Source organism: Coregonus clupeaformis, chromosome 30 (genome assembly GCF_020615455.1).
Source record: "Coregonus clupeaformis isolate EN_2021a chromosome 30, ASM2061545v1, whole genome shotgun sequence".
Classification (NCBI taxonomy): Eukaryota; Metazoa; Chordata; class Actinopteri; order Salmoniformes; family Salmonidae; genus Coregonus; species Coregonus clupeaformis.
Genome location: NC_059221.1, coordinates 22,942,236 through 22,967,661, shown reverse-complemented (window position 1 = coordinate 22,967,661; position 25,426 = coordinate 22,942,236). Strand labels below are relative to the sequence as shown.

At 41.0% G+C, this 25,426-nt stretch overlaps 1 protein-coding gene across 1 annotated transcript in view; it reads left to right on the top strand.

The window, feature by feature from the left end:
• The window catches only part of LOC121545621 (metabotropic glutamate receptor 4-like), a 238,827-nt gene that overhangs the window by 152,210 nt on the left and 61,191 nt on the right, over positions 1-25,426 (top strand). Inside the window, exons 3-5 of the mRNA XM_041856300.2 lie at positions 11,696-11,831; positions 14,570-14,724; positions 15,027-15,167. Coding sequence (XP_041712234.1) covers positions 11,696-11,831; positions 14,570-14,724; positions 15,027-15,167 — 432 coding nt within the window. The remainder of the gene's footprint in view (positions 1-11,695; positions 11,832-14,569; positions 14,725-15,026; positions 15,168-25,426) is intronic.

The window sequence follows — 25,426 nt, the reverse complement described above, 5'->3', positions numbered from 1 at the left end:
ATTTATTTTTTAAATATAAAATAATGGTGTGCAGGTGTGGTTGGAAGCCCAAGGGCGTATATGAAAACCACACCACAAAACAAATGATACAATACATAAGTACAAAAATAAAAAAAGGTTTGTTAAAACAGATAACAAAACCTACTAATCATAAATGTATAAATGAATTGATCAGTAATCATGAAAAATATATATATTTGTTTTGTTTAAATGTGTGTGTGCGTGCGTGTGCATGTGAGTGTGTGAGTTAGGCTATATGGAGGAGATTACTGAGTAGTTTGATTCATCAGGCTGGTGATGTTTTGGCAATGTGAAGATAACAATTCCAGAGTATGGTACCTCTGTATCTGATAGAGAATTGACTATGTGAGGTGCGGCAGTGGGGAGGGTAAAGGTTATCGCAGTGTCTTGTGTTATACAGATGGATTTCAGAATTAACCTGGAAGAATCCATTGAAGGGTTTTAGGTAAACTGTCTGGGAGGTATGAGTATTTGTAGATGAAAGTCTATAACTGGCGTACATTAAATGTCATAAATAGACAAGATATTGAGTTTCTTAAACAAAGGTGCAGATGGAGCCAGGTAATTAGAGGAGGTGGCTAGTCTTGCAGATGTATTTTGTATGATGAGTAATTTGTGTAGGTCGGAGACATATGTACTGGCCAAGACAATATTACACTAAATGAGATATGGATAAATTAAGCTATAGTATAGAGTTAGGACGCAAGCCTGATACCACAGATTTCATAACTTTGCTGCCGACAAAATGAATATGATCTTTCTAGGATAACTTTTAATCAATTAGAACTCTGAGGAATCTAGTGGATGTGACTTGTTCCATTTCGTTCCCACCAATTGAGATTCTGGCTCTTTTTTAAATGTATTTTTTACAATATTTCTTATTCTTACTAGTGAATACAATAAAGTAGGATTTTTTTTACATTTAAAGATAATTTCTTTATCTGGAACAATTCAGAAAATGTGGCCATGCCTGAGTTGGCTTCATTAATTAGTGAATCAAAATTATTGTGTGATAAAAGACACAGCAGCAAGGTCATTGATATAGATTAGGAATAACAAAGGTCCAATTATCGAACCCTGTGGCACGCCACAGGATATCTTGGCCTAGTAGATGCACAGCCATTTGCATAAACAAATTGTATGTATAATCATGAAAACCGTAATTATGCAATTTATAAATAAAGTAATATTTCATGATCAACCGTGTCAAACGCTTTGAATAAATCTAAAAAGATGCCAAAAGCGTATTCATTGTTATTCAGGGCTGTAAAAATTTTATCCACAAGTTACAAAAGTTTTTACGAAAACCATATTGGTGTGCATATACAGTGCTTTCGGAAAGTATTCAGACCCCTTGACTTTTTCCACATTTTGTTACGTTACAGCCTTATTCTAAAGTTGATTAATAAAAATAAAAACTCAGCAATCTACACACCATACCCTATAATGACAAAGCAAAAACAGGTTTTTAGAAATGCTTGCTAATTTATTACAAATAAAAAACGGAAATATCACATTTACATACAGTGAGGGAAAAAAGTATTTGATCCCCTGCTGATTTTGTACGTTTGCCCACTGACAAAGAAATGATCGGTCTATAATTTATTTGAACAGTGAGAGACAGAATAACAACAAAAAGATCCAGAAAAACGCATGTCAAAAATGTTATAAATTGATTTGCATTTTAATGAGGGAAATAAGTATTTGACCCCCTCTCAATCAGAAAGGTTTCTGGCTCCCATGTGTCTTTTATACAGGTAACGAGCTGAGATTAGGAGCACACTCTTAAAGGGAGTGCTCCTAATCTCAGTTTGTTACCTGTATAAAAAAAACACCTGTCCACAGAAGCAATCAATCAATCAGATTCCAAACTCTCCACCATGGCCAAGACCAAAGAGCTCTCCAAGGATGTCAGGGACAAGATTGTAGACCTACACAAGGCTGGAATGGGCTACAAGACCATCGCCAAGCAGCTTGGTGAGAAGGTGTCAACAGTTGGTGCGAATATTCGCAAATGGAAGAAACACAAAATAACTGTTAATCTTCCTCGGCCTGGGGCTCCATGCAAGATCTCACCTCGTGGAGTTGCAATGATCATGAGAACGGTGAGGAATCAGCCCAGAACTACACGGGAGGATCTTGTCAATGATCTCAAGGCAGCTGGGACCATAGTCACCAAAAAAACAGTTGGTAACCCACTACGCTGTGAAGGACTGAAATCCTTCAGCACCCGCAAGGTCCCCCTGCTCAAGAAAGCACATATACATGCCCGTCTGAAGTTTGCCAATGAACATCTGAATGATTCAGAGGAGAACTGGGTGAAAGCGTTGTGGTCAGATGAGACCAAAATGGAGCTCTTTGGCATCAACTCAACTCGCCGTGTTTGGAGGAGGAGGAATGCTGCCTATGACCCCAAGAACACCATCCCCACCATCAAACATGGAGGTGGAAACATTATGCTTTGGGGGTGTTTTTCTGCTAAGGGGACAGGACAACTTCACCGCATCAAAGGGACGATGGACGGGGCCATGTACCATCAAATCTTGGGTGAAAACCTCCTTCCCTCAGCCAGGGCATTGAAAATGGGTCGTGGATGGGTATTCCAGCATGACAATGACCCAAAACACACGGCCAAGGCAACAAAGGAGTGGCTCAAGAAGAAGCACATTAAGGTCCTGGAGTGGCCTAGCCAGTCTCCAGACCTTAATCCCATAGAAAATCTGTGGAGGGAGCTGAATGTTCGAGTTGCCAAACGTCAGCCTCGAAACCTTAATGACTTGGAGAAGATCTGCAAAGAGGAGTGGGACAAAATCCCTCCTGAGATGTGTGCAAACCTGGTGGCCAACTACAAGAAACGTCTGACCTCTGTGATTGCCAACAAGGGTTTTGCCACCAAGTACTAAATCATGTTTTGCAGAGGGGTCAAATACTTATTTCCCTCATTAAAATGCAAATCAATTTATACAATTTTTGACATGCGTTTTTCTGGATTTTGTTGTTGTTATTCTGTCTCTCACTGTTCAAATAAACCTACCATTAAAATTATAGACTGATAATTTCTTTGTCAGTGGGCAAACGTACAAAATCAGCAGGGGATCAAATACTTTTTTCCCTCACTGTGGGTATTCAGATCCTTTACTCAGTACTTTGTTGAAACACCTTTAGCAGGGATTACAGCCTCGAGTCTTCTTGGGTATGACGCTACAAGCTTGGCATACCTGTATTTGGGGAGTTTCTCCCATTATTCTCTGCAGATCCTCTCAAGCTCTGTCAGATTGGATGGGGAGCTTGATGCTGCCACCACCATGCTTCACCGTAGGTATGGTGCCAGGTTTGCTCCAGACGTGACACAGACGTGACACTCTTGGTTTCATCAGACCAGAGAATCTTGTTTCTCATGGTCGGAGAGTCCTTTAGTTTTGGCAAACTCCAAGCGGGCTGTCATGTGCCTTTTACTGACGAGTGGCTTCCATCTGGCCACTCTACCATAAAGGCCTGATTGGTGGAGTGCTGAATAAATGGTTGTCCTTCTGGAAGGTTCTCCCATCTCCACAGAGGACCTCTGGAGCTCTGTCAGGGTGACCATCGGGTTCTTGGTCACCTCCCTGACCAAGGCCCTTCTACCCCGATTGCTCAGTTTGGCATGGCGGCCAGCTCTAGGAAGAGTCTTGGTGGTTCCAAACTTCTTCCATTTAAGAATGATGGAGGCCACTGTGTTCTTGGGGACCTTCAATGCTGCAGACATTTTTTTGGTACACTTCCCCAGATCTGTGCTTTGACACAATCCTGTCTCGGAGCTCTACGGATAATTCCTTCGACCTCATGACTTGGTTTTTGCTCTGACATGTACTGTCAAATGCGGGACCTTATATAGACAGGGGTGTGCCTTTCCAAATCATGTTCAATTAATTGAATATGCCACAGGTGGACTCCAATCAAGTTGTAGAAACATCTCAAGGATGATCAGTGGAAACAGGATGCACCTGAGCTCAATTTCGAGTCTCATAGCAAAGGGTCTGAATACTTATGTAAATAAGTTTTTTCTGTTTTTTATTTTTGATAAATTTGCTATCATTTCTAAAAACCTGTTTTTCAACCTGATTGACGAGGATTTTATTTAATCCATTTTAACAAAATGTGGAAAAAGGGAAGGGGTCTGAATACTTTCCCAAATGCATTGTAGAATACAGTGTTGATTTAAATGTTTCAACATTCTCTTATACACCAATTTGTCTAGGATTTTAGAAAAACATGGTAGTACAGATATTGGGCAATAATTTGTAAAAGATATTGGATGCCCAGATTTATAGAGGGGGATAACCTTCGCAATTTTCTAATATTTAGGAACAATACCAGTTTGCATAGATTTGGTGAAGATATACAGTACATTAGAGGCTCAGTAATCGAGGAAGACACTGATTTCACCAAAGAGGCACCAGTCTCATCATGACCTGCTGCTGATATCTTTAAGTTACCAATTACCTCCATCACCTCCATTACAGTACATCAGGAGGATCAAACAGAAGCAGAGAAGGGAAATGTCCCTGAATATAATCCAATGGATTTCCATCAGTTTTCTCTATTTTATTTGACAGAGAGGAACCCACAGGCAAAAAAGTATTAAATTCACATGAAATAACATCAGGATCACTATAGGTCTTATTTCCAATAATAAATTGAGTTGGAATAGTTGTAGATGACTTTTTCTTATTCAACAGTTGATTGATGATTTTCCAAGTTGACTTTATATTATTTAAGGATTCTTGGAATTTGTTAGGAAAATATTGTTGGGGGGATATATTTTGCAATTTGCAGAATTCAGGGGAGAGAATTTGTGAGAAACTTTTTATAGAACTTGTTTTTATTAACCGGTTGTAAACCAAGGTTTCCAGAACCCTTCTGCTGCTCTTTTACGTCATTTAACGAAGGGAAAGCAGTGGTGAAATACAGAATTGAAAGATGTGAGAAAAGTCTGGTAAGCAGACTCCACATCGGCCTGATTATAAAAAATGTCACATGAAATATCCTCAATCAATATCTTAAAGCACTCACAATTACTTTAGTTAAATATTCTACATTTAATGCTACTAATCATTCAATCTGTTTATTTCCAGCTGCCAAAGAGAAGTGGAAAATTGGAATGTGGTCAGAAATATCAGTATAAAGTATAGCTGTATTAGCCACATTATTCAAATCATTTGTAAAATTATTATCAATAAGGGTGGCAGATGAACTATTCAAAAAGTCAGATGTCAGTGAGTGGTTCTCACTTTTAAATAAGTTTATGTTGTAATCACCCAATAGAAAACACATTTTAGCTTCATTAATAATCAGATCCAAGGTTGATGCAAGGATATCAATGAGACTAGCAATGTCAGAATTGGGTGGCTGATAGATGCATCCCATCCCAACATTAATGTTATCAGATGTAAGTGTGAGGTCCTCACTTACAAAGAATTGAAAATGTTTATGACACTCTTCCTCCCATTCTTGATGTTTTACAGTGGCGAACAGCATTATAAGGAGACGTCATAAAGCATGGCTGTCTCTTCAGTCAACCATGTTTCTGAAAGGGCAACAATGGAAAATTGAGAGAAGACAGATAATGAACAAGGTGGTTATGATTTTTAGGAAGACTATGAACGTTCAAATGAAAGGTAGAAAATAAGCTTGTCTTGGAATTAGATAAACTGCTATACACGTTGCTTAACATTATAGTAATCACAAGTGATAGACTCATCTCTGGTAAATTTCAGGAAATTTGAATCTGGATCAACACAATCATTATATTTATCGTTAGCTTTATTAATATCAGGGTTGATATCGTGCCCAACTAAGAGAGATACACAGTCGGAATCATCCAGAGAGTGGAACAGAAACACAAAACTGCATGACTCACATGTCTAATACAACCATACATTTGTCTTAGTTTTATCAATAGGGGTGCACTTATTATGGAATGCACATTGACACAGTCCACATAACACCACTGAAGACTTCAGAGGGTTATGACATTTAGAGCGGTGTGTTTTTGGTCATGAGGTTAGATGAAACACATGAACAAAGTAGAATAAATATGTGTGTATGTGTATGTGTGTGTGCGTGTGTCAAATCAGTTGACTATAGCGGAGTCACTTGCAATAGGCAAGAGAGGGGGGTGAACGACCACCTTATCATACTTCAGGTATGCAATGTTGCCTTTCTTTGGTTCTTCAATTAGTCGTGGCAGCAGTTCCTTTGTTTTGAGGCGTACCTTTTTCGGAGAAGTCTCATTGATTAATATTTTGGTTCCCTACAGTCACTTGGCTCTCCTGAGAATCTCCTCCTTGTCTTTGAACCTGAGCAGTTTCACCACTATAGATCTGGGCCGTCCATCGGGGAAGAAAGGGCCATTCCTATGCGCCCTCTCCATCTCGATGAGTTTAGGGTCCAGTTTGTGTTGATCTGCCAGGAGTTTCTTGGCCTTGACATGCCAAGTTTCAGTCTTTACGTCCTCAATTCCATCGATTAAAATGTTATTGCGCCTCAATTGGTTTTCAAGGTAGTCTCCTTTGGAAGAGCGCTTGTCAAGTGTTGTTTGGAAAATTGCGAAATCCTCAGACATGGTTTTGAATGCGGCCTGGCTGGTGACATTCGAGGCTTTTAGCTTCTCCACCTCCGACCACGTAAATTCCAAACTGTGTTTAAATTCCATTAAATCCTTAAACAGATCATCAACCGTTTTGTTGGTAGAATCCATAAAGAGTTGCATGAAGGACTAAAAGTTATTTTCCTGCAGATCTATTAGATCTTTATAGTGGGCCTCGACTGCAGGAGGCTAGGAGCTTTCACTTTCTATCTCTCTATCTCCCTCCCCCCCGTCTCCAGAGGCCATAGAACAGTAGCAGTGAAGTGAAAACGGAATGGGGAGAAGGGATAACTCTCTATCTCCTCCACAGAGCATATGGTTAGGGACCCTGGGACTGAGACACCAGTGAGGCAAAGACGTACTTAAGATGGATACAGTCTCCGGCAATGACAAGGAGAGGTGCTATAGCATTCCTCTAGATCTTGCTGAAGTAACATTTCCAATGAGTCTACTGGCTACGTACCCTATATAGAATGAGACAGCTAGCTGGATAGACAAACCTATCAGGATAATTAGTTTAGACTGGGTTTAATTAGATGGGAAAAGTTTACAGGGTGGAATAGAGTAGGATTAGAGACGGACAACAAGAAAGTGGGATGGGAGACTGCATAGAGTGGGGCCCTGAATGGTGGTTTGTAGGATTGTAGTTGGTCTATAAAGCGCTCCCTAATTTACTGTCTCAAGTAAGAGTATACTATAGATGTAAACCCACAAATGGCTTTCAATCTAATGTGGAGTGTGGAGGAAAGAGCGAAAGAATTGTGGAAGCTGGAGAATCATGGATCTGTCAATATGACGATGGCTGGCCATGCAAGAAACAGACATGAACCACAATATGAGTAGGAATAAGTCTCTATTTTTCCAGAGAAGAAAAATTAAATTATCCAGCCCAGTGACTGCATGGGCAGAGTACTGCCAGTGCCAGCTGCTTCATCTAGGCTTATTTGTTGTCACATGCATGACCAGCAGCATTAGAACACTCAGCAGGGAAGCAAATAGTGAGAAAAACCCAGTGGTTTATCAATACAGCAAAATCTAAGAAGAAGAAACTACAATTACTTGTACTATACAGAATGTGGGAGTACAAGAACATCTGTGTGTTGGTGCACTCCATTGACTGAGGACTGATGCATGCCATCAACTGGAAGTGGCCCTTTGCACCTATGAGCTAGCCTGTCATCACGGCCATGGTTGTCCCTCTAATGTTCTTTGCTACTTCGTTTTTTCTTACTTCCACTTTTCCAACCTATTAGTATCAGAGCTGGGAAGCCGCTTTGTTTTCTGATCCATCGTGAGGCCCTGGCAGCCATTCACTGAACCAGAGGGTATTATTCCTGCATTGATCATACAGCGGGCCGGCTATGTATGAGTCAGGAGAGGCGAGTTCATTAGCATGCACATAGACGCTGTGGCATTTTGGCAGGACGACAAAACAATTCTCCTGAAATGTTTCTCTGGGAATTAGAAAGCCTTGGCTTGTTTGGTATCCAATGGACGTATGCTGGAGCTCTCTCACTTCCTTTCTGCTGCTCGATACCAATGCCTCAAGGCAGGGGAAGGTTTAGTTTGTTGCTCTCTTTGGGAACTTGTAAGTGTATTGTGTGTGTGTAACAGTATTGTTTGAGTCCATCTCCTCACCCCAACCTGGGCTGGAACCAGGGACCCTCTGAACACATCAACAACAGTCACCCACAAAGCTTAGTTATCTATCGCTCCACAAAAGCTGAGGCTCTTGCAGAGCAAGGGAAACAACTGCTTCAAGGTCTCAGAGCGAGTAATGTCACTGATTGAAACGCTACTAGCACACACAGCTAACTAGCTAGCCATTTCACACCGGTTACATGTGTCAGAGTCTAACACGGCAGATTAGGAATGGTCAGTATGGAATTAGGTTACATGGGTTTGACTGATTGTATTTAGATGAAATAGCACTGGTTTCCATAACATGTGTGTTGAATGGGTGGGCTATTACGTAACTATTCATCACTATTCATTTATTTGCGACAACAGTCCATTTTTTAAAATGTTTCTGAAGGCCCACTTAATTGTTGTATGAGTCAGTGGAATTCCTTAAGGCTTGATACATTTGGATGTATTCAGTACACAACATTAATAATGCTTATTGTGTCAGAAAGTAGAAAGTTGAAGCTGCAGATCAATTAAATTATGCTTTCCCAGTAAGCAAGGCATATGTATTTCATAACTAATCAAAAGCCTAACAATGCTAAAGTTAAACAATAATACATGGAGAGAATGTGTTCTTAATTGACAAGCCTGGTAAAATAAAGCTAAAAAAATTATACAAAATTGCAGCTGTTCACAAATGTATTCAGTGCTCACCGTTTAATTATGAGTATAGGTTCGCTCAGAATTGCTACACAATTTCTCCAGTCTCATTGGCAGCCCTATAAACTAAATTGATGGGTTTTTGTGTCTTAGATCTGCCCCTTGTGGTGCATGAAAATATTGTTTAATATCTTGCATTCCTCCTGCTGTGAAATATTACACCTGCACTATTTTAATCTTGCATCCAGACATCCATAAAATGTCCTGAAGACATGAATAGGATTAGTGTTGTTGGTTTAGTAGAGAGCGAAAAAAATACTCTCCTTTGCTTTGGCCTACTTTCAGTTGATACAGAGAAATAAGAAAGAGGGTGATTCTAAGAATGATATGCCAGACTAGCTTGGGGAGAACCTGAATTTAGATAGAGGTTTACTGTATCTAAATGCAGATGCCCTGTAATGGTTTTACCAATGTAGTTATTTCGGATGCTGATGCCCGACAGGTGTTCCATACCAATACTCCAAACTACAGTGGCTTGCGAAAGTATTCACCCTCCTTGGCATTTTTCCTATTTTGTTGCCTTACTACCTGGAATTAAAATGGATATTTGGGGGGTTTGTATCATTTGGGGTTTGTATCATTTGATTTACACAACATGCCTACCACTTTGAAGATGCAAAATATTTTTATTGTGAAACAAACAAGAAATAAGACAAAAAAAACAGAAAACTTGAGCGTGCATAACTATTCACCCCCCCCAAAGCCAATACTTTGTAGAGCCACCTTTTGCAGCAATTACAGCTGCACGTCTCTTGGGGTATGTCTCTATAAGCTTGGCACATCTAGCCACTGGGAGTCTTCAAGGCAAAACTGCTCCAGCTCTTCAAGTTGGATGGGTTCCGCTGGTGTACAACAATCTTTAAGTCATACCACAGATTCTCAGTTGGACTGAGGTCTGGGCTTTGACTAGGCCATTCCAATACATTTAAATGTGTCCCCTTAAACCACTCAAGTGTTGCTTTAGCAGTATGCTTAGGGTCATTGTCCTGCTGGAAGGTGAACCTCCGTCCCAGTCTCAAATCTCTGGAAGACTGAAACAGGTTTCCCTCAAGAATCTCCCTGTATTTAGCGCCATCCATCATTCCTTCAATTCTGACCAGTTTCCCAGTCCCTGCCAATGAAAAACATCCCCACAGCATGATGCTGCCACCACCATGATTCACTATGGGGATGGTGTTCTCGGGGTGATGAGAGGTGTTGGGTTTGCGCCAGACATAGCATTTTCCTTGATGGCCAAAAAGCTCAATTTTAGTCTCATCTGACCAGAGTACCTTCTTCCATATGTTTGGGGAGTCTCCCACATGCCTTTTGGCGAACACAAAACGTCTTTGCTTATTTTTTTCTTTAAGTAATGGCTTTTTTCTGGCCACTCTTCCGTAAAGCCCAGCTCTGTGGAGTGTACGGCTTAAAGTGGTCCTATGAACAGATACTCCAATCTCCGCTGTGGAGCTTTGCAGCTCCTTCAGGGTTATCTTTGGTCTCTTTGTTGCCTCTCTGATTAATGCCCTCCTTGCCTGGTCAGTGAGTTTTGGTGGGCGGCCCTCTCTTGGCAGGTTTGTTGTGGTGCCATATTTTATAAATGTTTTAATAATGGATTTAATGGTGCTCCGTGGGATGTTCAAAGTTTCTGATATTTTTTTATAACCCAACCCTGATCTGTACTTCTCCACAACTTTGTCCCTGACCTGTTTGGAGAGCTCCTTCGTCTTCATGGTGCCGCTTGCTTGGTCGTTCCCCTTGCTTAGTGGTGTTGCAGATTCTGGGGCCTTTCAGAACAGGTGTATATATACTGAGATCATGTGACAGATCATGTGACACTTAGATTGCACACAGGTGGTTTTTATTTAACTAATTATGTGACTTCTGAAGGTAATTGGTTGCACCAGATCTTATTTAGGGGCTTCATAGCAAAGGGGGTGAATACATATGCACGCACCAGTTTTCTGTTATTTGTTTTTTTAGAATGTTTTGAAACAAGTAATCTTTTTCATTTCACTTCACCAATTTGGACTATTTTGTGTATGTCCATTACATGAAATCCAAATAAAAATCAATTTAAATTACAGGTTGTAATGCAACAAAATAGGAAAAACGCCAAGGGGGATGAATACTTTTACAAGGCACTGTACATCAAAGATGGCACACCCTTAGAAAGATAAATGTTTATTTAAGTCCCCAGGTACAGATTTTAAACTGTTTGGATGGAGCCCCAAGACAGATCAGCAGTTCAGCTTTTGTTCATGTCTATTTTCCTCTGTCTATTGTTAAGAACCATATTTTGATGATTATTCCCTATTGGAATTTGGTCTCTAGGTACCCACTCTAAGTTCAGAGGTTACCATAAAGCAATACTTAGTAATTGGTATCTGGTCTCCTGAGCCATAAAATTGGCCATGGGTGTCAAATGTATAGTCTATTCAACCCCCAGGTTTCAGCCTTGATTTAGTGTTTTGGAACTAGGCACGGAGGGATGAAACAACGAACAGATAAGGAAGAGCATTTAGGTCCGCCCTTCCCTCTGGAGGGTGACAGTTTATTACGGACCTTGCAGAAGTCTCGTTTTGGTCTCCCTGTGCACATTTTTGTTTAATAAAACTCTTAGTTTATCTATTGCATCCAGCATTTCTCCACACCTTGACCAGTTTTCAATTCCTAACAATATAATAGTCCTAAAATGTTTTTCCTCTGTCTTGGTTGCAGGAGGTGTGTGCATCTCTCAGTCATTGAAGATACCACGAGAACCTAAGCTTGGAGAGTTTGACAAGGTCATCCGTAGACTGTCGGAGAACCCCAATGCCCGGGTTGTCATTCTCTTTGCCAACGAAGATGACATTAAGTAAGTTCAGTTGACTGTTACAGGAATGAAAAAAATATGAAACTAACTAACTAAATGATGCCAACAAAGTTACTCAATCCATCTGAGTTTCTGTTTAATGACACATTCATAATGTCGGCCCATTGGGTATACACTGTGGTGTAAATGGCTGTAAATGTGTATATTGTCCTCCTCAGATAACATTCAATTAGTTATTTACTGTAAGCTATAACAGCTTTGTTTTCATTAGGTGTCCATAGTGTAATGGATGTGTGCCAGTTTACATTAAATATATACAATCTAACTATATGTAGCATTCTGATAATATGTTCTTCTCATCTGTGGTATATATTTCTAGATTATAGCAATTTCCAATCTTCTGCATCTTGTTTAATTTCCTCTGTTCCCCTGCAGTGTTATAAACCTTTAATAGGACTGAGGAGCATCTTGATCAGTTGGCATGGGGTGGCAGGTGGTGATGTGCGTGGGTGCAAGTAATGCAGCTAGCCATTATGTTTTGCAGCACATTCTAAAATTACCTAGTACTAACACAAGCATAGAATATACAGTACATATATAGCACAATGTATGGGTTTGTCCTCCATATTGATATAGTGCAACATTTGCCATCTGTCTGTCATTGGATACACACATAGGATCCAAAACATTTCACAAAACAACACTGCAGTGGCTTATGGTATGTAAATATGAACACAGGACTTTTGTTGAGAGGTGCATGAGAAAGAGAGAGAGAGAGAGAGAGAGAGAGAGAGAGAGAGAGAGAGAGAGAGAGAGGGAGCCCTACACAATTTATTGCCAATTTGATTTATATTTGAACTATACTGTGAACTTTTTCTATTCAAGAATATAGCAATGACTTTAACATGTAATTTGTACTCACATATATAATAAATAATGCTAACTTATTCCAATAGCTTGGTGAGTAGAATGCATATTGTATAATATCCATCTGCCCTCAGAGGCAATACACCAAATGCAGGGATTTTGAGGTTCTATGAGGTAATAGGCTTAAAAGAAAAATCGGGTTGCTGAGTCAAGTAACACATACAGTATAAACCAATGTGAGAAGTATCCAAAGGCAATTTATTACAATAACCAAAGTTACCATTAAATAATTTTGCACTTTTTTTACCCTGTCCTATTGCTTTTGCTCAACAGTACAAATGTGTAGAAAAGAGTTGTTATAAATAGCATTAACCTAGAATTACCATGTAGAGGAGCAGTTGACATTAGTCAGGTATATATTCTTCTTAAAGGATATAGGCAGTGATTTGAGGAAGCCGTAGATGGTGGATGACCGGGGCAGAGGTCCCAGTGCTCATTGACTTAATCCAAGCTTGATAATGGGTAATAGTGTGGATATACAGTAATTATACAAAGCCAGGGGGATTTAAGCTCAGTATGTCTGCTCTACCCTTGAACCCAGTCAATGTCAGTTGGCAGCCACTTAATAAAAAAACAAAAACTATAGAAAACTGCTTGAGCAAGAGTTGCCTCATCCACAGGAGAATGATGTTAGTGCTATCCTGCATTTTGTCCTAAACATAGACCTTCAGTCTATGTAATTGAGTGATTTCATGATGAGAACACCTGGTGTTTATGTGATAAACTAGATTGTCCTGTGAACGACCTTAAGGGGGGGTTGCAATTGACAGTTGACAAAACAGTCTCCTTCCCTTCTCCTTACATCCAGGAAGATGTTCTATCTTATTTTGAAGGATGGAACAAGTTGCCATGGACCCATACAAATAACAATTCTCAAGTGAGGCAAAAAAGGAGCATATGACAACATTTGCATAGTATACTGTAGGTTTTGTTATGGACATTATTGTCTCCTGTAAAGCCACATGGGAAAGCTGGGACTCAGAATAAACCATGTTTATTCAGTGAGAGGTAGGAGAAAGGTCATTATAACTCAAACATGCATTATTCTCAGTCTCTTCATTCTTTGGATTGAGTGGTGAGGAATAGGGGTAGCAGAGTGACTCAGGAGACACTGTGTTGTTATTGTACCTGGCTGTTGTAGTGACTGTGTTTCCAGTACTACGTCTAATATATCCTGATTGCCTAGTCACTTTTACCTCTACCTACATGTTCATATTAACTCAAATACCTCAACTACCTCGTACCCCTGCACATTGACACGGTACCTGTACTCCTTGTATATAGTCTCGTTATTGTTATTATATTGTGTTGCTATTTCCTTTTGAATTTTCAGCAAATGTATCTTACTTTTTATCTCTGCATTGTTGGGAAAGGGCTCGTAAGTAAGCATTTCACAGTAAAGTCTGCACCTGTTGTATTCGGCGCAGGTGACAAATACAATTTGATTTGAGTACTGTGGTCCTGGTGGCAGCAAAATGAGTGATTTAATACAGAGCCTGGTGGAACAGCAGGGAACGCCGGCTGGCTCATCATGGTTGCTTCTTAATTAGCTCTATTACCAGGGAGGGACCAACTTTGGAGTAATGTGGCAGCACTGGCAGCCTGGGATGGGTGTTCACTAGCCTGCACCATGCACACTCCACAGGGTGCCCTCTGTCTTAGGCAGGGAGGGTGGCAGTGTTCCAACTGTGTTCTTCTTTAGTGTGTTGTGCTGGTCCTAGGGACCCACGGGATGTGCAGGTAGGCTTTTGTTCATGTCCAGTACCAACACACGGTTTTCAACTAATCATCAAGGCCCTTTTGTATATAAGTGGCATGAATTGTATTGTATTCTCTCTTTTCCCCTCTTACAGGCGGCTTCTTCAAGCAGCTAAGAAGGCTAACCAGACAGGACATTTTATATGGGTGGGGTCAGACAGCTGGGGGTCTAAGATCTCCCCCATCCTGAACCAGGAAGAGATGGCAGAAGGGGCTGTCACGATCCTACCCAAACGACAGTCCATCCGAGGTATTGATGTTATACACACTATATAATGTCCTTTATTCCTCATTGTCATAAATGCCACACAACGGTAGGCAGTACTGGTCAAGTGAGGATGACATTTAAATCTATTTTCTGTTGTCTATGACAATGCACGTCTAATATAGCTAGATATTTCCATATCAAACACTGACACACTGTAAACAACAGCAGGATAAGAACACCAGTGAGATGAAAGTACTATGCGGAGATAGTGTTGAAAAAATATGTTGATAAAGTCATTGCTGCAGTAGTTCAAATCCAAATGTGCCTCTCATTGATCTCTCTAGGGTTTGATCGGTACTTCATCAGCAGAACTTTGGACAACAACAGAAGGAATATTTGGTTCGCAGAGTTCTGGGAAAACAACTTCCAGTGCAAACTCAGTCGACACGCTCTGAAGAAAGGATCCGGCATCAAAAAGTGCACAAGTAAGAAAAGGATTTCCTTGTTTACCATAGCCTACTCTCACACACATTCTGTTTATGACCTCACAGATGCAATCGCTAGTTGTAGTATTCTGAACATGTTTTGGTTGATGTGCCATTCCATCTATTTAAAATACTATGGTTATTTTGCATGCAGGGGTGAGAAACATGGAGTCCAAAATGTACGCCCAGGTTGCAGGGGTATACTGTACATACTTCCTGTGGCAAGTTCCAAACTCTGCCAGGAACTTTGATTATTCAAATATTATCAATTAAGCAGAATAGAAGAATCATCACTATATTGCACTTAAGTGTAACTAGAGGAATGCGGAATGTGTTTTGCAAGTGCAATGCCAACTAAATAGATTGGTTTCATTACGGTTCTTAACATTTATTTGTGCTTGAATGTAAAGTTATAACCCTTCTCCAACAGCCTTATGCATCTGCAGAGATGTAGGCTACTGTAGTATGAGCTAGGGTAAATGTTAGGTAAATGCAATGTAAAGGGTAGGATCCTCTTGTTCTGTTAGACATGATTAAATGTTCCCATTACTCCACGTCTCCAAGTACAATCTGCACTGCAGTACAATAGCAATCACCAAAACTGGGCCATTACACAAGTTGAAAACACAATCAATAGCAAATCCAATCAGCATATTAGAGACAAGCTCCCAGGTCATTAAAATCAGTAGGCACTCCAAGCCTGACTGTCTTTCATTTCCCTGTACAGACAACACAATCTTCAGGATTCTAATCAGTCTAGACAGGACTGATTCTGGAATTGGTTGGATTGTGAAGCTTTGATGGTTGATTCCTTCTTACGCGTTAATGTCTCTTACTTTCATCAGCTTGCTACGATAGTTGCTGGGAACTGATGGGTTTCCTCGCAACAGTTGCATGACGTCATAATGTCACAACTATTTGCAGTGAAGACATGATTTGTTGTGGCACACTTTATACAGGTTCAGTTCTTGGTGATCAAAAGGGATCCAAAGAGAGTGGTTGAGAAACATGGCCTCAGTAATTATGTTCAGATCCTTGTTTCTAAAATCATATGTACTTTATTTAATGCATAAGGCGGGGTGTACTGTAGAGCTTGTGTTACACTTGACAACCTGATGAAAGACATGAATTTGATAACTTAATGCACTAAATTAATAGTAAAAATAAATGAAAATCCTTGAATGAGTAGGTGTGTCCAAACCTTTGACTGGTACTGTATTTATATTGTTGTTATCCCACAACCCACCTGGACCCCTGCCGCGAGCCACAAGTGGGTCTCGACCAACAGTTTGGGAACCACTGGCCTAGAGGTCAAGAGTTTCTGGTTCGAATCCCCAAGCCGACTAGGTGAAAAATCTGTTAATGTGCCCTTGAACAAGGCACTTAACCCGACTGCTCCTGTAGGTCCCTCTGGATCAGAGTGTCTGCTAAATGACTAAAATTTAAATGTCAACCTTAACCATGTCATTAGCTGATAATAGAGCAGCCTCAAGTGCAGTATGTTAGTCATTGGTAAATTTAGGGCCTCCGGCACAAGCCAATGTCCTCCTGTCATGATATCAGCCAAGCAAAACATACTTTTGATAACACACTTTGGTGCCGAAGCAGTGTGTTGCCACAACATTTCTGAAAATGCTGGTGTCCACTTATCTGAAAACTCACATTACTGTATATAGCATACTCCCAGAACCACAACATACCTCATTCAGCATCACCATGTGAGGATCTAATTTACAATTCAAATGAATGGTGATTAGTTTTCTAAATTGTATAAAGGAATAGAACAAATGTAAGCTCTTTGTTTATTTTAGCTCATTAAGCAAAATGTTGAGGAGCTTGACAATTATGCAATATTTCCATTATTCATAATCCAATGCAAGAATGAGATGTACAATCTTGTCTCCAAAATTTCACAGGGGGCCTGAAGTAATCCAGCTGAATGCAAAAATAATGAAACTGCATTAGTTTTAGCACAACATTAGTCAATTAAGCAAAGACTTAACTGTAAGGTCTCTGCACATACCTTATGCCTTACGGATGCTCTCAAACAGACTTGCCTCCTAAGTTTCAAGAGAGAGGATAGTATTCTCTTTGTGTGTACTGGTACCTTTCATCAGTTGTCATGGTTGCGGCCCTTGAGCCAAATTGCAGCAGTTTTTTTCTGCAGTGAGTGGCCCCAGGAGCACTGTAATTTCGTACAGTAAAGAGTTACTGTATATCCACTCTACTCAGAACCCCCATATCCTCCACAACAACTATCATCTATTCTCTCTCTCTCTCTCTCTCTCTCTCTCTCTCTCTCTCTCTCTCTCTCTCTCTCTCTCTCTCTCTCTCTCTCTCTCTCTCTCTCTCTCTCTCTCTCTCTCTCTCTCTCTCTCTCTCTCTCTCTCTCACACTCTCTTTCATCTCCTCTTTCTCTCTCTCTTTCGCTTTATTTTTCTCTCTCTCTCCGTACCATTCACTATAGTATATTTCAGGGGTGCGTTTTGCAGTACGATTGTGCTGGCCCTCTGTAAAATTATTGATTTGCTCAAATAGACAACATGATTTGAATTAAGAGTTTGCCAAATCATCAAATTTGAGGGAGAGTGGGAAAGAGGAGTATTCTCCTGTGATCTGTCTCTGCTACAGAGATACACTACATGACCCAAAGTATGTGAATACCTGCTCATCTAACATCTCATTCCAAAATCACGGGTATTAATATGGAGTTGGTCTCCCCTTTGCTGCTATAACAGCCTACACTCTTCTGGGAAGGCTTTCCACTAAATGTTGGAACATTGCTAAACGGACTTGCTTCTATTCAGCCACAAGAGCATTAGTGAGGTCGGGCACTGATGTTGGGCGATTAGGCCTGGCTCGCATTTGGCGTTCCAATTCATCCTAAAGGTGATAGATGGGGTTGAGGTCAGGGCTCTGTGGAGGCCAGTCAAGTTCTTCCACACTGATCTCGACAATCAATTTTTATATGGACCTAGCTTTGTGCACGGGGGCATTGTCAAGCTGAAACAGGAAAGGGTCTTCCCCAAACTGTTGCCACAAAGTTGGAAGCACAGAATTGTCTAGAATGTCATTATATGCTGTAGCGTTAACATTTCCCTTCATTGGAACTATGGAGCCTAGCTCGAGAAACAGCCCCAGACCATTATTCCTCCTCCACCAAACTTTACAGTTGGCACTATGCATTAGGGCAGGTAGTGTTCTCCTGGCATCCGCCAAACCCAGATTAGTCCGTTGGACTGCCAGATGGTGAAGCGTGATTCATCACTCCAGAAAACGCGTTTCCACTGCTCCAGAGTCCAATAGCGGCAAGCTTTACACCACTCCAGCTGACGCTTGGCACTGCGCATGGTGATCTTAGGCTTGTGTGCGGCTGCTCGGCCATGGAAACCCATTTCATGAAGCTCCCGACGAACAGTTATTGTGCTGACGTTGCTTCCAGAGGCAGTTTGGAACTCTGTAGTGAGTGTTGCAACCGAGGTCAGACGAGTTTTACGCACTACGCGCTTCAGCACATGGTGGTCCCGTTCTGTGAGCTTGTGTGGCCTACCACTTCACGGCTGAGCCATTGTTGCTTCTGAATGTTTCCACTACACAATAACAGCACTTACAGTTAACCGGGGCAGCTCTAGCAGGGCAGAAATTTGACAAACTGACTTGTTGGAAAGAAGGCATCCTATGAAGGTGTCACGTTGAAAGTCACTGAGCTCTTCAGGAAGGCCATTCTACTGCAAATGTTTGTCTATGGAGATTGCATGGCTGTGTGCTTGATTTTATACACCTGTCAGCAACAGGTGTGGCTGAAATAGCCAAATCCACTCATTTGAAGTACTTTTGTATATATAGTGTATTTATGAATCAACCTCCTGCTATTGGCCAACTGCTGATGTTACTGTAAACATTTAACTGAGGAAGCTGGGACTGTAAAGCACTCCATTTAATTTCATAAGAAACCCCAGGGACCGGTGGTTATGGGGACTGATACCCACGTGTACCCCCTCAGAAGTTTAGAGTTTTGTGTTTGTCGATTGTATGTGGAAAGAACAGCAAAACAAAATCATGGTTATTGTTAGTCACATACTTCTTTTTTTTTTGTAGACACTCTTATCCAGAGCGACTTACAGTTAGTGAGTGCATACATTTTTCATACTGGCCCCCCGTGGGGAACGAACCCACAACCCTGGCGTTGCAAGCGCCATGCTCTACTAACTGAGCTACAGGGGACTACACAGGCTCCTTCCCTTCTCCTTACCGCCAGGAAGATGTTCTATCTTATTTCGAAGGATGGAACAAGTTGCCATGGACCCATACAAACATACTGTACATCAACCACTTACATGTGCACCTCAGCTGTGGGTACTTATGCTATAATGCTGGGTTTTAGTACCTTTTTAGTACCTTTTCTCATCTATTAGGATGGTGGCTCCAGACTGAACGAGCTAGGCCCCAGAGTCTGGATGTATTCAGATCCAACTACTAGTCTCAATCCAAATCTCCTTGCTTGTACTTAGGTTTACATTGTAGGTGACAACCACCTCAACCTGTAGGTCCCTGTATTGCTCAATGTGTCCATTGCCAGATGGTGACGAAACCTACTCAATAGTGGATGGCAGACAGGTCATAAGCCAAGCCACTAAGTACTTGAATTCCACACATTGATATCGGAGCGGAAGTGTCGGCCAATGAGAGCAAGTGCCTCTCCATCTGACTATACTAGCTGGACTGGAGTCATTCAACTAGATTAGAGGAAATTGCACGTTGATGATTAAGCTGATTTGGAAAATCACAGGCAATTACTTGCCAAGACTCCCACAGTCAGAAATAAGGAAATCCACAGCAACTTGAGAATGTCACGCTCGTTGACGGACGGGATGGACCAAGGCGCAGCGTGATATGCATACATGTTTATTATAACGAATAAACACACGACAAAACAATAAACCAACGACACGTGAAGTCCTAAGGTAACACACAACAAACCTTATACGGAACAAGATCCCACAACCCACTAGTGCCAAAAGGCTGCCTAAGTATGGTCCCCAATCAGAGACAACGAACTACTGCTGCCTCTGATTGGATACCACACCGCCAACATAGATCTACACATAATAGAACTACAACATAGAATATATATAACAAAGAATATACACTCCCTGACTCAACATATAAGAGTCCCCTGAGTCAGGGCGTGACAGAGAAGGCTCTTAGTGCCAATTAGGATAGAATAGCGGGAACCAGGCTACCGAGATTTACTAAGATTTACCTCCCAAACCCACTCCCTTTTCCCAGGATAAATAACTGCGACAAACTGGTAAATTATAATAAATTAATTCTATGAACAACATGATGTGAAATGGAACTGTTAAATTATATGGGATGTCTAAAGCTGGCTTCTTTATGGCCTTCTCTCTGCTATCTGCATGATCAATGCTCAGGGTTGGGACAGACAACACATCTCTGTATGGAGCGCAGTTCACAATGAATGTCATCATGGTAAAAAAAAATGTTTTGACTGGTAGGTCTACATTTGCTGCAGCAGAGCCTATGCTACATTAATATAAGGACTGAATGTGTGTGTAATTTACACATATTCTCTAATTTACACATATCCATTTGGCTTTGAGGGGTCACCTTATTTTTAAATGGTCAAGATCAGTGGTGGTCAGTGCCGTTTAAGATGAGGGAGGACTATTTTCTTTTTTTATAAGCATGGCCTTATTTCTATTACAGCATATTGGATGACTGTCATTCATATTCCATTCACTCAGTTCAATGTAACATCGATAGGTTTAGGCTACTACATGATACTCATGAGGTTGCTACAATCCAGCCTATGAATGAAAGATTACAACGTAGGTGCACAGAGGTCGAGACAAAATGTTGTGACAGACATGGACAGACAGCGACACATTCAATACCACCTTGCACACTATTGCCTGCATCTAGCTGATCTAGGGTATAATCATTAGTCTACCAGTTGCAAACAAAAGTTTCTATTGGACAAATTCAGGTATGTTTATTCCTGTTTCGTTCCGTTTGCTTCCGTTTAAGAAAGGTTTTCAACAGAATCGGCGGAATGAATAAACCCATGGTCACGCGTAAACACAGTTCACATTCATAGCAGCCACGTTGTATTCCTTCTCGCATCTATGCGCTCTCCTCCCACTCCCCTTTTCCCTTTGTTTGTGGACTTCAATGCACAACACATCAGCTGTATGTGACCAAGCAAAAAACCTTTCCAAGCCAAACCATAGCATAACTGCTACACACAGCCTACATAGTTGTCACCATATTAGCTAAAGTAATGTCATAGTCAACTTAGCTAATAGAACTAACGCATTAGTAAACCCGCCACAATCATGCAGTAACTTTACAGTGTATAGTCAGTTGGCATTTTAGCAGTTACGCCAGCAGGCACCGGTAGCAATACATTTGTAAAACCAAAAGCTTACCTTGACTTGGAAGAGTTCCAGAGTTGTGTTGGATAGTCATAGCCAGCTTGTGAACATAGCATCCCTCTGTTTGAGCAGGGTGTTTGAGTAGGCTAAACTAGCTAGCTGCATTTGCTAGCTAAGTAAGTGAAACTGTAAGTGAAAAAAAAATATCTAAATCTCTCTCTCTCTCTCTTGCTCTCCTTCATTTTTGAATAAATTAATTTGTTCAAAACTGTTAAACTATTGTCTTTCTCCCTCTTTAAGTCAACTACTCACCACATTTTATGCACTGCAGTGCTAGCTAGCTGTAGCTTATGCTTTCAGTACTAGATTAACTCTCTGATCCTTTGATTGGGTGGACAACATGTAAGTTCATGCTGCAAGAGCTCTGATAGGTTGGAGGACATCCTCCGGAAGCTGTCTTAATTACTGTGTAAGTCTATGGAAGGGGGTGAGAACCATGAGCCTCTTAGGTTTTGTATTGAAGTCAATGTACACAGAGGAGGACGAAAGCTAGCTGTCCTCCGGCTACACCATGGCGCTACCCTACAGAGTGCTGTTGAGGCTACTGTAGACCTTCATTGCAAAACAGTGTGTTTTAATAAATTATTTGGTGACGTGAATATATTTAGTATATTTAAAAAGATTAACTTTTTTTATGTTTTACCATTTTTATTTTTATGAAAATCACTGATGAGGATGGTCCTCCCCTTCCTCTTCTGAGGAGCCTCCACTGGTCAAGATTGTATTTATTTTTTAAATTGCAGCTAATTTAGATCAGTGTCTCTATCTCCATCAATTATATTCAAATTGCATGCAAAATAAATAATCCTGATAATCCTGTTCAAGATTAATATATATATGTGCAAGTATTCAGACCCCTTGACTTTTTCCACATTTTGTTAAGTTACAGCCTTATTCTAAAATGGATTAAATACTTTTTTCCCCTCATCAATCTACACACAAAACCTCATGATGACAAAGCGAAAACAGGTTTTTAGAATTTTTTGCAAATGTATTAAAAATAAAAAACTGAAATACCTTATTTAAGTATTCAGACCATTTGCTAAGAGACTCGAAATTGAGCTCAGGTGCATCCTGTTTCCATTGATTATTTGAGATGTTTCTACAACTTGATTGGAGTCCAGCTGTGGTAAATTCAATTGATTGGACATGATTTGGAAAGGCACACACCTGTCTATATAAGGTCCCACAGTTGACAGTGCATGTCAGAGCAAAAACCAAGCCATGAGGTCGAAGGAATTGTCCGTAGAGCTCCGAGACAGGATTGTGTCGAGGCACAGATCTGGGGAAGGGTACCAAAAAATGTCTGCAGCATTGAAGGTCTCCAAGAACACAGTGGCCTCCATCATTCTTAAATGGAAGAAGTTTGGAACCACCAAGACTCTTCCTAGAGCTGGGCGCAACGCCAAACTGAGCAATTGGGGTAGAAGGGCCTTGGTCAGGGAGGTGACCAAGAACCCGATGGTCACTCTGAGAGAGCTCCGGAGTTCCTCTGTGGAGATGGGAGAAACTTCCAGAAGGACAACCATCTCTGCAGCACTCCACCAATCAGGCCTTTATGGTAGAGTGGCCAGACGGAAGCCACTCCTCAGTAAAAGGCACATGACAGCCCACTTGGCATTTGCCAAAAGGCACCTAAAGATTCTCAGACAATGAGAAACAAGATTCTCTGGTCTGATGAAACGAAGAATGACCTCTTTGGGTTGAATGCCAAGCGTCATGTCTGGAGGATACCTGGCACCCTCCCTACGGTGAAGCATGGTGGTGGCAGCATCATGCTGTGGGGATGTTTTTCAGCGGAAGGGACTGGGAGACAGGATGGAGGGAAAGATGATCGGAGCAAAGTACAGAGAGATCCTTGATGAAAACCTGCTCCAGAGCACTCAGGACCTCAGACTGGGGTGAAGGTTCACCTTCCAACAGGACAATGACCCTAAGCACACAGCCAAGACAACGCAGGAGTGGCTTCGGGACAAGTCTTTGAATGTCCTTGAGTGGCCCAGGCAGGGCCCGGACTTGAACCCGACCGAACATCTCTGGTGAGACGCTCCCCATCCAACCTGACAGAGCTTGAGAGGATTTGCAGAGAAGAACGGAAGAAACTCACTAAATACAGGTGTGGCAAGCTTGTAGCGTCATACCCAAAAAGACTCAAGGCTGTAATCGCTGCCAAAGGTGCTGGGTAATGGGTCTGAATACTTATGTAAATGTGATATTTCAGATTTGTATTTTTAATACATTTGCAAAAAAAATCTACAAACCTGTTTTTGCTTGGTCATTATGGGCTATTGTATGTAGATTGATGAGGGAAAAAAATATTTAATCAATTTTAGAATAAGGCTGTAACGTAACAAAATGTGGAAAAAGTCAAGGGGCCTGAATACTTTTCGAATGCACTGTACGTCATGATCCAGGAGAAAGTATGTTTTGGTTCTGTCTGGCATTTGCTGGAGCATTTTGATTTTATTCATCGTATATATCCAACATTGGTCAAAATTTGTTTTCTCTACGAGGTTTCAAATAATGAGACCGAATTGTATGTTGAGCTCCAACAGTAGGACCAGATACATCACGCAATCCTGTCCTATCTAGTGAACATAACCACAGAGCCAACATAATACAGGCAAACTTAAATGAATAAACCCATACTCTGCCATGGCTGATCTCCTGATACAGTACGTGAAAAGGGGCACAAATTAGAGACAAACAAACTTCTCTTCCGTGAGCAAATAAATCTGCACAGTGGTGTGGCATGAGATTTCCTCAGATTATCTCTGCATGGACAATCATGAATAATGCTCAACTGTCAATGGGAGTACAAATAGATTGGATTGCTCTGTGAAACCATGGACCCCTGGCATTTATTTAGCAGAATATTGTGTCTTTATCACACATGTTCAATGCATCCATTTTCTGGTGAGATCTAGTCAAAGCTGTGAGGTGTTTAGGATGACTTTGCTGTCCCATTTTGATTCTTCAAAACCTTGAATCGTTGTATTTTACAAAATTATCATTACTTCAATTTGAGCACAGATTTCTGTCACAGCTTGTTCATTCACCTGGTGTCACCTTTATCAGCCTGTGGCATTTCTTTGATAAAAACAACCTTTTCGGTAATTAATGTGCCTGGAACACCCAGCGCCCTAGGGACTAGGGAATTTACAGCTCCGTCAGGTATGATGCTTGTCGCTGACTTCAGTCCAAGGTGAGGCCTCCTGTCTGGGTGCACTGAGGAGTCAAGCAAACATGACTGACTGAATGACTGACTCACTCTGTTGCTCACCATCCCAGTCGACATTAGTCACCAAGGCCAGCGGAAGCAGGAGGATGAGGAGAGTTATCTGCTTGACTGGCTGAGGCCATACTCTCGCTGAAACTCAAAGGCCGCCTGAAGTCAAGGTCACCTTCCATAATCAAGCAATGTTTGGTGTGTCTTTGTGTTCCTTGACTTACAACATTCGTCAATCATGTCTGTGAACCTGAGTTATTCTGTTAGCACTGAGACGGTTTGCCCTAGTAGGAAGCACACTGTGAGCAATTCACCTATCAATTATAAATATCACTGTGATGTCTACCTCTGAGAAGCCTCCCAGTAAAGCAATAAAAACAATCAAGCAACCTAGAAAGCGCAAAAAATTGCCAACATTAACATATGTAGCCTAAGAAACAAGGTTCATGAAATCGATAACTTGGTAGAAACAAAGTATTCAGATACTGGCTATCTCTGAAACTCACTTAGATCATTCCTTTGATGATACAGTGTGAGCAATATATGGTTATAACATCTACAGAAGAGACAGA